General features: G+C 38.0%; 1 protein-coding gene across 1 annotated transcript in view; it reads right to left on the reverse strand.

Moving 5' to 3' along the window:
* Positions 1-533: 533 nt before the first annotated feature.
* HSD17B7 (hydroxysteroid 17-beta dehydrogenase 7) overlaps positions 534-14,879 on the reverse strand; it is a 31,263-nt gene continuing 16,917 nt past the window's right edge. The window contains exons 6-9 of the mRNA XM_068965379.1: positions 13,257-13,361; positions 12,451-12,507; positions 6,569-6,667; positions 534-1,746 (exon numbers count right to left, since the gene is read on the reverse strand). Coding sequence (XP_068821480.1) covers positions 1,645-1,746; positions 6,569-6,667; positions 12,451-12,507; positions 13,257-13,361 — 363 coding nt within the window. The 3' untranslated portion in view covers positions 534-1,644. The remainder of the gene's footprint in view (positions 1,747-6,568; positions 6,668-12,450; positions 12,508-13,256; positions 13,362-14,879) is intronic.

The raw sequence follows: 14,879 nt of genomic DNA on the forward strand, positions 1-14,879 counted from the left end.
AAGACAAATATCGCATGATAGCACTTATATGTGTAACCTAAAAATATGATACAATGAACTTTATTTAAAACATATAAATATATCCACAGAGATAGGAAACAAACTGAGGGTTAAGTAAGGGGATAGTGAGGGAGGGGAATTTAAATTAGCAGTTTGAGAGTAACAGATACACTACTAATAAACAACAGATACAGACTGCAAATAGATAAAACAAGGATCTACTATATAGTACAGGGAACTATATATTCAGTAACTTATAACTCTCTATGGTGGAAAAGAATCTGCAAAAGTGAATATAACTGAATCACTTTGCTGTATGCCTGGAAACACTGTAAATCAACTATAATTAAAAAAAAAAAAAAATTCCAGAAAGAGACCACTCTCAGTCAGATGGCGTGTGGTCACTCAGTGCCCCTTATTAGTCTCTAAAAAATACTGTGTAGTCATCGTTCTCAAAAAATGCTCTTTATTCATTCACATATATTACTGCATTTAATTCTCACTTCATATCCATGAACAGAGAACACAAGAAGATAATTATTCCACTTCCCAGACAAAAAGCTTGAGATCCACAATAAAGTCCATCTTTCCAATTAACAGTGAGTAAACACAGGAATGAAAACCAGCTCTGTGCTTTCAGCTCTCTAACTTCACCCTTCTTTTTCAAAGAGAATGGAGATTGGTCAGCTCTCATTTTCATGTATGTTTAAAGTTATTAAAAATATCTTTAGCAACAAACTTAGAGAAAGAATAACCAAAATTCCACACTTTAAAACATATAGACATTACATTTACATGTAATTTTTCATATTAACTCATTTAAAATATTACTCTAATATTCCAGATATTGGTTGAAACACCTAGGCATTTTAGCATTTTGTCTTGACATCATGCAAACTAGTCCTAACCACTTTCAACCACTACTAATACTAAGAGACATTCCACCAGTAATTATTTAATTGAAAAACCTGAGTAAATTCATTGAAACAATTTGAGTAAATCATTTTTGGTGCAGGATTACATCCACTAAAATATGTCATGAAAACAAGTTGGTCAGTAATAAATTTGTAAACTGTGGTGAAGGTCAGGCCCACTATTAACATGGACTATCTCAATATCAATAAAAGCTATGTTGCAAATAAAGGGAAAATAATTCAAGTGGCCCAAATACATATACTTTTGTTACTATGATGATTAATTACATGGGCATCTGTATTAGGATTTTTAAATGTGGCATGTGGAGGAAGAAATAAGGTACAAGACCTAGGAAAACTACTTGTGAAGAACAAGGCTAAGATTGCTACTCAGAGAATGAGTAGTGCTTCCTCCTTCTGGGGCAGGTGAAAAGGAAAATCAGTATGTGATTGTGTCATAATTATTCAAGTCAACACCTCATCCCATGAAGTAGAGCTTGTGCTCTCATTAGCAAACAGATACTCAGTTGGGTGACTCTAGCGTGACTTTGATAAAATATCAGATATTCTTTTCTCACATGCACACACAAACATAATCATAGAGGTGATTCTGCAATGAAGAGATCATCAGAAATCACTTTTTACCACAAATGCACATGGTCCAACTCAGGAGAAACCCACACACTCCAGAATCCACAAAAGGCACAATATGTTTCAGAGAGCATCATTTTCAGTTCTGGTTATTGGTTTTTTGAATGGTGACCCTAATCTGCTTTTCAAGTTTCAGTAACTTTTGGTAAAATTTTTCAGCAGTGTCTTCATCTAGGTCCATCTGGAAAAGAAGCAAGATAGGCATGACTAGAAAGGAAAAAAAAAAAAAAAACAAACAGTATTTGAATAAAAGGAATCCATTTGACTAACAAGAAAGAGAATCCAAAAAAGGCCTAGTGGGAAAGCTGCAGTGGAAGCCATGTGGGGAATGTTAGGAGTCTTTTCTTTTTTTCTTTTTTTTTTTAACAACTGATACTTACCACCTAGTAAGTAACTTCTTTAGTAAAAGAGCTCTGATCTTAGCTGAACTCCCTGCCCTACAGATGAAAGACTAAGTCTCCAGCCTTCACTGAAGCTAATGGTACCATGGACTAAATTCTGGAAGTGTGTGGTACTACCCAGGACTCTCTTTAAAGGTAATGAGGCACCCCTTTCTTTCTCCCTTCTTCACACTGCTCTCATGAACCATAAGAATGAGGGCCATACCTCAGGAATGGCAGAGGGAACCTGGATACCTGACAATTTGCAAAGCTGACAGGCCAGCCCAAAGCTGCCATTCTCCAAACTGCTTTACATGCAAGAAATATTAGCTTTTATCTTGCTTTATCCACTTTGCTTTACATTCTTCTGTTTTACGGAGAAAATTAATTTTAACTGATACATTGTATGCAAAGCGAACTTCCAGCCCCCAAAGCTAAAAGGCTATAAATTTAAGAAAACTTTAAAATATTTTGGAAAAACATTACATTCAATCATGTTAGCATTTTTTTCATGTTGTAACTGGAAAAGGAATTACAGCTCTCTTTAATTCAACCCAATCTTTAAACAGCAGAAAGCTGACTTCCTAAAAATAATCGAAGGTTAAAAACATACAGTAATGCATTTCTAAGAAATGCTAATATAGTCCTTTGGTTTATGGAATTAAACATTTTATCCCCTTGGTAAATCAGCCATTCCTTTGAGATCAATAGATGTAAGTTCAAACAAATTCTGAGGACCTAAAAGTAAGCTTATTCGTTTACAATAGAGTTCCCAAGGTGGCTTCTCAGGTGGTGCTAGTGGTAAAGAACATGTCTGCCAATGCAGAAGACGCAAGCAATGCTGGTTCAATCCCTGGGTCAGGAAGATCACCTGGAGGAGGAAATCGCAACCCACTCCAGTATTGCTGCCTGGAGAATCCCATGGACAGAGGAGCCTGGCAGGCTACAGTCCATGGGGTCTCAAAGAGTTGGACATGACTGAAGCAACTGAGCACACAGCACAGACTTCCCAAAGAATTTCCTGGGATGTTGTTACACATTCTTAAATTTTAAAAGGAAAAGAAAACGTCATACAGTCAAAAACAACTTAGAAACAGCAGGAGGAAACATGTCAGGCGTTATTTCCTAACTGTATCAACTTCTCAAAGCCTTTGCTGGCATAATGTGCATTGTATGGGTCTCTGAAAGGCGGGGAATATAATATGAAGCATTTCTCAGACTTACTTGGATGACAAATTGCTTTTTGCAAATCTTAAGGAACTAGTATCTCACATATAGTTTGGAAAACACTGGATGTTCTTAGGTTTATTTTCAGTAAACAGATACTATGGGAAGTGGAGAGCATGGTTCCCTTTGACCTCAAGCTACTGACATATAGACAAGGTCACTGTCAATTATGACTCTGCCTTAGCTAAATTATTTGCTTCAATATAATTTTCCAGCAAATCTGGAAAACTCAACTGTGGCCACAGGACTAGAAAAGGTCAGTTTTCATTCCAATCCCAAAGAAAGGCAATGCCAAAGAATGCTCAAACTGCCACACAATTGCACTCATCTCACATGCTAGCAAAGTAATGTTCACAATTCTCCAAGCCAGGCTTCAACAGTGTGTGAAACGTGAACTTTCAGATGTTCAAGCTGGTTTTAGAAAAGGCAGAGGAACCAGAGATCAAATTGTCAACATCCACTGGATCATCAAAAAAGCAAGAAAGTTCCAGAAAAACATCTATTTCTGCTTTATTGACTATGCCAAAGCCTTTGACTGTGTGGATCACAAGAAACTGTGGAAAATTCTGAAAGAGATGGGAATACCAGACCACCTGACCTGCCTCTTGAGAAATCTGTATGCAGGTCAGGAAGCAACAGTTAGAACTGGACATGGAACAACAGACTGGTTCCAAATAGGAAAAGGAGTACGTCAAGGCTGTATATTGTCACCCTGCTTATTTAACTTCTATGCAGAGTACATCATGAGAAATGCTGGACTGGATGAAGCACAAACTGGAATCAAGATTGCTGGGAGAAATATAAGTAACCTCCAATATGCAGATGATACAACCCTTATGGCAGAAAGCAAAGAAGATCTAAAGAGCCTCTTGATGAAAGCGAAAGAGGAGAGTGATAAAATTGGCTAAAAACTCAACATTGAGAAAATTAGATCATGGTATCTGTTCCTATCACTTCGGGGCAAATAGATGGGGAAACAATGGAAACAGTGACAGACTTTATTTTCTTGGGTTCCAAAATTACTACAGATGGTGTCTGCAGCCATGAAATTAAAAGATGCTTACTCCTTGGAAGAAAAGTTATGACCAACCTAGATAGTATATTCAAAAGCAGGGACATTACTTTGCCGACTAAGGTCCATCTAGTCAAGGCTATGGCTTTTCCTGTGGTCATGTATGGATGTGAGAGTTGGATTGTGAAGAAGGCTGAGCACTGAAGAATTGATGTTTTTGAACTGTGGTGTTGGAGAAGACTCTTGAGAGTCCCTTGGACTGCAAAGAGATCAAACCATCCATCCTAAAGGAAATCAGTCCTGAATATTCATTGGAAAGACTGATGCTAAAGCTGAAACTCCAATACTTTGACCACCTGATGCGAAGAACTGACTCATTTGAAAAGATTCTGATGCTGGAAATGATTGAAGGCAGGAGGAGAAGGGAACGACAGATGGATGAGATGGTTGGATAGCATCACCGACTCAATGGACATGAGTTTGAGTAAGCTCTGGAAGTTGGTGATGGACAGGGAAGCCTGGCATACTGCAGTCCATGGGGTTGCAAAGAGCTGGACACGACTGAGTGACTAAACTGAACTGAATTTTATTTTATGCCATTTCCTCCTCACAATAAGCTAGGCAGTGAAAAATGGGAGGCTGAAATAAACCTTATTCATGACAAAAATATAACAAAATTGATCCTTATGGGGTCACGATAATTTTTTCATTTTCTACTATGTAACTATATTTAATTTCATTTTAGATAACAGAGTCTATAAAACAGCACCCATTTTTCCAAACTCTGTCCCCTGCCTCTTCAAATACCGAACTATTAAAGCTAATAATTGTCAGTGAAACACAAAGGGAAGCTAACTTCACTCAGTAAGATGCTTTATATTTCATTCAACTTGTGTCACATTTCTTGAGCATGTGCCATGTGCAAGGGAACTTGCAAGGAAAGCGGGTGTGATTCCCCTCTTCACAGAGCTTATCCTTGGAGCAAGGAGCCCACTGCTGTATGAGTTCTGCCCAGAACTGGCATTCAGTTCAGTTCAGTTCAGTCGCTCAGTCGTGTCCGACTCTTTGCAACCCCATGATTCGCAGCGCGCCAGGTCTCCCTGTCCATCACTAACTCCTGGAGTTCACTCAAACTCAGGTCCATTGAGTCGGTGATACCATCCAGCCATCTCATCCTGGGTCGTCCCCTTCTCCTCCTGCCCCAATCCCTCCCAGCATCAGAGTCTTTTCCAATGAGTCACTCTTCACATGAGGTGGCCAAAATATTGGAGTTTCAGCTTTAGCATCATTCCTTCCAAAGAACACCCATGACTGATCTCCTTTATTTTTTTTTTTTTCTGAACCTTACTGTGCCTCCATTTTCTTATCTGTAAAATGTAGATTATAACAATACACACTTCAGAATGGACTGGTTGGATCTCCTTGCAGTCCAAGGGACTCTCAAGAGTCTTCTCCAACACCACAGTTCAAAACATCAATGCTTCAGCGCTCAGCTTTCTTCACAGTCCAACTCTCACATTCATACATGACCATTGGAAAAACCATAGCCTTGACTAGATGGACCTTTGTTGGCAAAATAAGGTCTCTGCCTTTAAATATGCTATCTAGGATAGTCATAACTTTCCTTCCAAGGAGTAAGTGTCTTTTAATTTCATGGCTGCAATCACCATCTGCAGTGATTTTGGAGCCCAAAAAAATAAAGTTTGACACTGTTTCCACTGTTTCCCCATCTATTTCCCATGAAGTGATGGGACCAGATGCCATGATAGTTTTCTGAATGTTGAGCTTTAAACCAACTTTTTCACTCTCCTCTTTCTCTTTCATCAAGAGGCTGTTTAGTTCCTCTTCACTTTCGGCCATAAGGGTAGTGTCATCTGCATATCTGAGGTTATTGGTATTTCTCCCGGCAATCTTGATTCCAGCTTGTGCTTCTTCCAGCCCAGAGTTTCTCATGATGTACTCTGCATAGAAGTTAAATAAGCAGGGTGACAATATATAGCCTTGACATACTCCTTTTCCTATTTGGAACCAGTCTGTTGTTCCATGTCCAGTTCTAACTGTTGCTTCCTGACCTGCATAGGAGGTCAAAAAAATCTAGCATGGAAGCACCTGACTCTATGTAAAAGGTCACATAAAAGCTGAGATCTTAAGAATAAATGGTAGGAATGAATTGGAAAAAAAAAGACAGGTAAAAGCAGTTGAGGTGGAGAAAAGATGTGCCAAGCTGAAAGGCAGGAGAGAGCAGAAAGAAATGAAATTAGGCCAGTGTGATGGCAGAGAGGGAAGACTCAAAGAAGAGAAGCTGGGCAGCTGGGAGGGTGGTCAGGAACCCAGGGACCAGCCCACCATCAACCTCTTCAATGAAACAAAGCAAAGAGAGTCACCTTTTTGGACGTCACATAATTGCTTCCAAAGCCAGTGGTAGCACTCAGATATTTCACCAGAGGATTGAGAGACTCGGGCTTTTGGTGGAAAAGCCAGACCTGGAAAGGAAGGAGGGTGTCAATGACTCTTCTCGTCTGCCCAACTGAGTGAGACTGCAGGGGATTTTTAATCATCACTTCAGAGAGCCCCAAATTCTGACAACCCTCCTGAATAGCAACAGCTAACTGCCATGAACCACTACTATAATTTGAAGGAAGAAAGTAGAACAGCCCGCTTAATAGTATCCTTTGAAAATTTTTAAGTAAAAGTTCCCATACTTAACTGACTCTTCCTTAATCCTCAAATTAAAGCTCAGGACATGTGAACTGGAGCTCACTCCGAGAGGATACTCAGCTGACACCACAGCAAAGTACAGGTCACTGATGTAATATTTAATTTTATTAATAGATGACTATGTATATGTACAACAATCAAAAGATGTACATAGTAGTCAAAACTCTTCCTCCCTTTCAGTTTTCTAGCCACCCAGTTCTCTCTGGAAGCAAGCACTCATGTTAGTATTCTGTATATTCTTCCAAAGAAAATGTATTTGGTTAAAAATACAAATACATCCATTTCTCTTAGGCAAATGGAAGCAAAATATACACTATTCCATGCTTTACAGTTTTCACTTGAACAACAGGACTTAGAGATACTTTCAAACCGGTACATGAAAACTTCAATCTCTTTCAAAGTCGCATCCTTCTAAGGATGTGCCATAATTTACATAAAGTTTCCAACTAATACAGAGGTTTTCCCCAGTTTTTGCTATTACAAACATCACTGTGATGAATGATGGCTAAATCATTCTATGTAAGTTTGAGGATATCTTATTTATCTTAGATAAATACCAAAGATGGAATTGCTAGGTTTAAAGGTATGTGTATTTATCATATTGAATGATATTGCCAAAGAGCCCTTGACAGCCCTGTTATCAGTCTACTCTCTCCAGCAGTGTAGCAGAGCAGTGCTCATTTCCCTAGATCCTTGCCAATATAGCATCAATACACTAACTTTCTAATCTTTGCTAATCAGAGGTGAAAGTTTTTCATTATAGTTTTAATTTGCATTTCTCTTAAGATTAGGCATTTCTTCATATGATCACAAGTTTCAAAACTCTCTGTTCATGTCCTCTGCCCATTGTTCCAATAGGTTGTTTTCCTTGATTTGTTGATGTTCCTTAACAATTAAGAAAATTTAGTAATTTTAGTAAAATTACTAGTAAATTTAGTAAATTTTAGTAACATTTAGTAAGTAATTTACAGTTAATCAAAACTGTAGGTTTGATCTGCATTTCCCTAATAATGAGCAATGTTGAGCATCTTTTCATGTGTTTGTTAGCCATCTGTATGTCTCCTTTAGAGAAATGTCTGTTTAGGTCTTCTTCCCACTTTTTGATTGGGTTGTTTGTTTTCCTGATATTGAGTTGTATGGGCTGCTTGTATATTTTGGAAATTAATCTTTTGCCAGTTGTTTCATTTGCTATTATTTTCTCCCACTCTGAGGGGTGTCTTTTCACCTTGCTTATAGTTTCCTTTGCTGTGCAAAACCTTTTAAGTTTAATCAGGTCCCACTTGTTTCCTTTTGTTTTTATTTTCATTACTCTAGGAGGTGGGTCATAGAGGATCTTGCTTTGATTTATGTCATCGAGTGTTCTGCCTATGTTTTCCTCTATGAGTTTTATAGTTTCTGGTCTTACATTTAGGTCTTTAATCTATTTTGAGTTTGTCTTCGTGTATGGTGTTAAGAAGTATTCTAATTTCATTCTTTTACATGTAGCTGTCCAGTCTTCCCAGCACCATGTACTGAAGAGGCTGTCTTTGCCCCACTGTATATTCTTGCCTCCTTTGTCAAAAATAAGGTGCCCATAGGTGCATGGGTTTACTTCTGGGCTTTCTATCTTGTTCCATTGGTCTATATTTCTGTTTTTGTGCCAGTACCTACTGTCTTGAAGACTGTAGCTTTGTCATAATATGAAGTCAGGAAGGTTGATTCCTCCAGCTCCATTCTTCTTTCTCAAGACTGCTTTGGCTAATCTAGGTCTTCTGCGTTTCCATATGAATTGTGAATTTTTTTGTTCTAGTTCTGTGAAAAATGCCATTGGTAATTTGATAGGGATCACACTGAATCTATAGGTCGCATTTGGTAGTATAGTCATTTTCACAACATTGCTTCTTCCTACCCAAGAACATGGAATATCTCTTCATCTGTTTATGTCATCTTTGATTTCTTTCATCAGTATCTTACTATTTTCACTGGCTAGAATGGCCATCATCAAAAAGTCTACAGACAATAAGTGTTTGAGAGGGTGTGGAGAAAAGGGAATGCTCTTGCACTGTTGGTGAGAATGTAAATTGATACAGCCACTACGGAAGACAGTATGGAGGTTCCCTAAAAAACTAGGAATAAAACCACCATATGACCCAGCAATCCCACTCCTAGGCATTCACCCTGAGGAAACCCTGAGGAGGAAAAAGACACATGTATTCCATTGTTCATTGTAGCACTATTTACAATAGCTAGAACAAGGAAGCAATCTAGATGCCCATCAACAGATGAATGGATAAAGAAGTTGTAGTATATATACACAATGGACTACTACTCAGACAATTCTATCATGTATACTATCATGTAAGAATTGAATCGCCAGTCTATGTCTGACGCAGGATACAGCATGATTGGGGCTGGTGCATGGGGATCACCCACAGAGATATTATGGGGAGAGAGGTGGGAGGGGGTTTCATGTTTGGGAACACATGTACGAATTAAAGATTTTAAAATTTAATAAAAAATAAAAAAAATAAAAAAAAAAAAAAAAAAAATAAAAGGAATGCATTTGAGTCAGTTCTGATGAGGTGGTTGAACCTAGAAACTACTATACACAGTAAAGTGAGTCAGAAAGAGAAAGATAAATACCATATTCTAATGCACATATACAGAATCTAGAAAAGTGGTTCTTAATAATTTATTTACAGGGCAGCAATGAAGAAACAGACATAGAGAATAGATTTATGGACACAGGGAGAGGGAAGGAGAGGGTCTGATGCATGGAAAGAGTAACATGGAAACTTATATTACCATATGTAAAATAGATAGCCAATGGGGATTTGCTGTATGGCTCAGGAAACTCAAACAGGGGCTCTGTATCAAACTAGAGGGGTGGGGTGGGGAGGGAGATGGGAGGGAGGTTCAAAAGGGAGGGGATATATATATACCTATGGCTGATTCATGCTTGACAGAAAACAACAAAATTCTCTAAAGCAATTATCCTTCAATAAATTTTTTTTTTTAAAAAAAAGAGCAAGTGCTTTGTAAGTGTAGGTGAAAGAGGGTCACATCTTTTGTTCTTTGCCTACACGAGGCCTCAAAATCTTTTTTTTCCCCTTATTGTATTTTTCATTGAAACATAATGTCTTTACAATAGTGTGTTAGTTTCTGCTGTACAATGAAGTGAGAAGTTAATCAGCTATATGCTTATCAAGTTCTAATGCTTTAAACTCCAAAAACTTTTTTGTACTGTTTTGTTTTTAACAGGATTTTATAATGAGAGCCAAGCATTTTATGGGAATGACCAATGCATAAAATAAAATAAGCTATATAGTCTTTGTGATGAAAAAAAAAAAAGAAGAAAAGAAAATTTAACCTTTATCTATGTTATGGGTAGCAAGTATTTTTCTTCCATTTTGTGGTAAATCTTTTGAGTATCTATATAGTGAGAATTTTAGTCATGTCATTTTTTTTTTACTTTTATTTACTCAAATTTTTCAGTTTTTTAGAGTTCCTGGGAATAGTTAACCTTCTGCACTCTTAATTATTTTAAAATGTCCCCATATTTTTTCTAAGTAACTATACATTCTTACTTTTATACATAAATCTTTCAGTTTACCTAGAATTTTATTTGACTGTAAGGTATGTAGAAAAGATACTATTCTATTTTTTGGCAGCATTTGTTGAATAAACCATCTTTACCCTCACTGATTTTCTGCATCATCATAATATACCAAACAAACTATATGCTTTGGGTCTATCCTAAACTTTCTATTTTATTCCATTGAGCTGTCAGTTCATATGCCAACACTGCATTATTTTCATTAAGCTGGTTTTCTTTAAAATCTTAAATGCTGAAATACACAAAATCCTTTACAATAAGCCTTCTCTCATTTACTCCTGTAATTCCTATTTTACAGCTAATAATAAAAGGTTTAGGCAAGTAAATAATGTGCCCAAGAGTTCACAGTCAGAAACTGGAGAACTGGAATTTGAACAGAATTACTATAAGTCTACAGTCCTCATTCATAACCACTGTGTTCTAGGCCACTCAAGCTCAGCCCATTTAAGGAGATAAAATTTATTCAGCCAAAGGTTGAAGAGATTCTTGCTACACATGAGGTGTGCTCAAACCCTTATCTGTATCCACAACATATACAATCATCACTAGGTGGTAATGACATCCTACTCATCCACACTGAAGGAAATTACAGCAGGTCAGAAACTTTTTGAACATGACACTAGGGACAAGCCACTCATCTTGCCAAATTCAACCTATCCTTCAGAGCCCAAATAAGCCTGACTCAGTAAACAGAGCCTGCTCCAACTAGTCCAGCCCCATGGTGATCCTCCTTTCTGACCAATCCTAGAGTACTTGCCACCAGATGATAGAATGTCTTAATTTCTTGTCTATTTTCTCAATTCATTCTTTTTTTTAAACATGACTCTAAGCTCCTTAGCAACTGGAGATTCTGAATTTTAACTATTCCTACTCCTCTGACACAATATAATCTTGACCTCTAGATTTGACTTTCAGTTTCATAAATGTGTGGAAGGAGTAACCCCTAAATGATCATTCATTATTTTAAATGGCTTGACAAATATATTAAGAAATAAACAAAATTAGTTTAAAAGTATTTGCTTGTATTATCAATTTGTCTCTCTACAATAAATGAATTTCTTTCTGCAATGTTTACCAGAACAAGAGTGCCAAGTCAATTCCCTTAGTGTTTTCCAGAGTTAATTTCAACTCAGCTGTGATTTAAGAATCTGTTAAGTATGAACACTATAGTGATAGGCTCTCAGGTTTCCAAAACACAGAGCAATAATTCTGAAGGCGCTAAGTAGAGTAAGGGAAACACACACACAGAACTGACTTTTATCTAATACAGTGGAATTTCAACCAGAGGGTATAAAACACAGAGGACAAATAAGTTTCATCTTGTATGACAATTCTCATCCACTGGTAGGGAATGTCTTTGGGGCCTTTAGTTGAAAAATATTCAGAGACATCATTTATGTACAACAGAACAGAGTACTATGATCCATTTGTAATGCCTGCCATTAATGAGGAGACACATGCAGTCCATCTGCATGAGTGACTTAAGGAAACAAACTGGCTTTCTAATCAAGTTAATAACTCAGTTCTCTATTATTAATACAGGAAAAGAGAATCTTCATTTTGGGAAATGGGGTTGGGCTTTGTTGCCTCTACTCTTGACCCATGAAACACACCTTCTCCGTGGGAAATCTCACACTGACTGCCCAGCCAACATCTTGCTTTGCCTGCCCTATAGTATTCCATGCTCCGCTCTCCTCTGGCTGCTAATGTCTCTTGCTTCTACAGAAGTGCTGACCCCAGAACCACAGTACTCAGTGCCAGGAAACATACTGAATTTTCAAAGTTCACTCCTAATGACCAGCATTTCACCTTATGATTCACCTTAGTCCTAAATAGGACCTTGCTTATGCAGAGCCTGTTCTCATCTTTTCTGTTAAGATGGTTTCCAATCCAGTGAACTTACAGTCTACCTCTGTGAAGTGAATACAACATGTTAAAACTCTAGTAACATACCAGTGCTTCTGTTCCATTGTGAGGTGTCAACGTGAAAGCATTTGCAAAAAAGCGTAACTGAGAAAAAGAAAACAGTAGTCATTTTGTGGTGGTCTTAGCAGCAGCAGAGTCACAAAGGTATTATCCATTTAAATGTTTAAAAAAGACAAACTGCATTTCTTATTATAGAGTATTTTTTCAGTTTCAGAAAATAAATCTAAACAAGAAATAATTTCCGTCATTTAATCTCCATTACTCCAAGTCAACCACTTTTAACATGAAGGCATATGTCCTTCTCATCTTTTTCCCAAGCCTGCCATAAACAGAAGGTTATGTCTTCCTGAGCTCTACAAGGGAAGGACATTTCCTGAAAGCAGCATTTTCTAATGAGTGCTGGAGGGATGCTCAAAATACAAACAAAACCAACAAGCAAAATCATGATACTGTGATCATACAATCCACAATCATGCCCTCCTTGGGAAATTTTAATGCCACTGACTGTATTAAAAGCTCAGAGAAATCCAGTTTGATATCACTTAACACAGGTTTCTCAAAATTATATAATCATAGAACGCCTGGGCTATATGGTATGTGATCAAAGAAACATTCCCTTAACGAAAAGTGCACACTAAGATGGTGGTTCAGTGGGGGTATCAGGCAGTATGAAGCAGAGATTACATGGTAAGTAACATCAAAACTTTTGAGTGAAATGAAATTCTGCCACCTTCAAGTTCAATTACTTAAAGCACTTCCCAACCCTTAAACATCTTTTTGGTTCCAACTTGAACAGCTTAAGTAAATTAAGAGAAGGAGCTTTTATCACTTACCAGCCATATGATTGGCATGATTAACATCCACACAAAGGGAGGGAGAATTCCATATGTCAAATTGGTCAGCATCGTACCTGGGCACACTACACTGGAATACAGACCCTGGGGGCACAGAGAGGGGTAGAAGTCCATTTTAATTCAATACACATTGAGCCTGCCTCTATGTCCATTAATAAAGGAGAAACACAAATGAGCCAGGAAGCCAGAGAGCCAAGGCTTGATGCTCTAAGCTGTCCTTGCAGCTGGGTAGACCATTTTAGTTTAAGAATCACATACTGAAAACTCACTATGAGAGACACTCGATAAAGTCTTTTATTCTCAAGTAACTCAGAGAACAAAGAGTAACCAAGCTTGAAGCTGGATGAGAAAAGTAAGACTGGTTACCTGAGTTTTCCATGGCTTAACTGAAGATCAGTTGACCAATCAAAATGAGCAGTTAAGAGATAAGAAAGCCATACAAAGAAAGTCTTAGCCTGAAAGAAGTTTTTACTCTAGTAAATACAGACAGCTAAACCTCAAGTGTGTCTCTGTTTCCTGCAGGAACACAAGGCCTAGGGCTCTAGCTTGAGGCACCAAAGAGGTGGGTATGATTCCACAAAGACCTCCTCTAACTGAGGATCTCTAAATAAGGTTCCTAGCCCCGGACTCGTCATTTTAGAAAGATCCCTTCTATAAAAAGAGCCCCAGTTAACACACGGCACATATTAATAATAGAAAGGGTGCTTGATGGTCTGTAGTAATCCTTAGAACACTGGGATTTGTTTAACTAGTTTACTTGGTTTAATTTTTACCACATTTCACCTTATTTTGAATTGACTATTTTAATTCATGGGCGTCCCTGCTGGCTCAGCTGGTAAAGAATCTGCCTGCAATGTGAGAGACCTGGGTTCTATCCCTGGGTTGGGAAGATCCCCTGGAGAAGGGAAAGGCTACCCACTCCAGGATGTCGGCTGGACATGACTGACTTTTACTTTTGCTTTCACTTTAATTCATATTTTTATTACTTTTAACTTTTTTTTTCCTTTTAAACAAAAATAGAAAGTGCCAGGATAGCACAGTCAGTTCAGGGGACAGAAAGCACCCTGAGTGTCAGAAGCTAGAAGGTTGGCTTCCTTTATTCACTGCTGCAGGGCCTGGCGGTGCCTGACATGGATAATTTAGACCTGAGAATCCCCTTGATTTACCAGCAGTCCTCTGAAAAAAGTCAGGAACTTTACAGACTAAAAATTCTTCCCAAATATTTTGCCCCGAAGATAGCTAAGGAGAATTTCTTACTCTGGAAACTAGCCAGGGACAGTTAGGACCTATTCAGCCCTAAATGAAGACATCTGTGAATTAAAATCCAGGGCTTTCAACACACACGACTTTCTGACATTGAGCAACAGAAGAAACAAGCAAGGAGGCCATCTTAATCTAAACTGAAGTCCCTTCACATATTTGATCTGAAGGAATGAGTGTGATGACCCTGAGTGTTTCTCAAAGCTGTGTGACAGGAGGAGTCATTCATGGACAGGTAAAGTCTGTCAGGCAGCCTATAGGGAGCCAACATTTCCAGTCACACAAGTCTTCGAAGGGAGGTAGTTCTTTCTTAGCTACTTCTTTCTTCATAAAAACCAAGGT

The sequence above is a fragment of the Capricornis sumatraensis genome, chromosome 2, assembly GCF_032405125.1.
Source record: "Capricornis sumatraensis isolate serow.1 chromosome 2, serow.2, whole genome shotgun sequence".
NCBI lineage: Eukaryota > Metazoa > Chordata > Mammalia > Artiodactyla > Bovidae > Capricornis > Capricornis sumatraensis.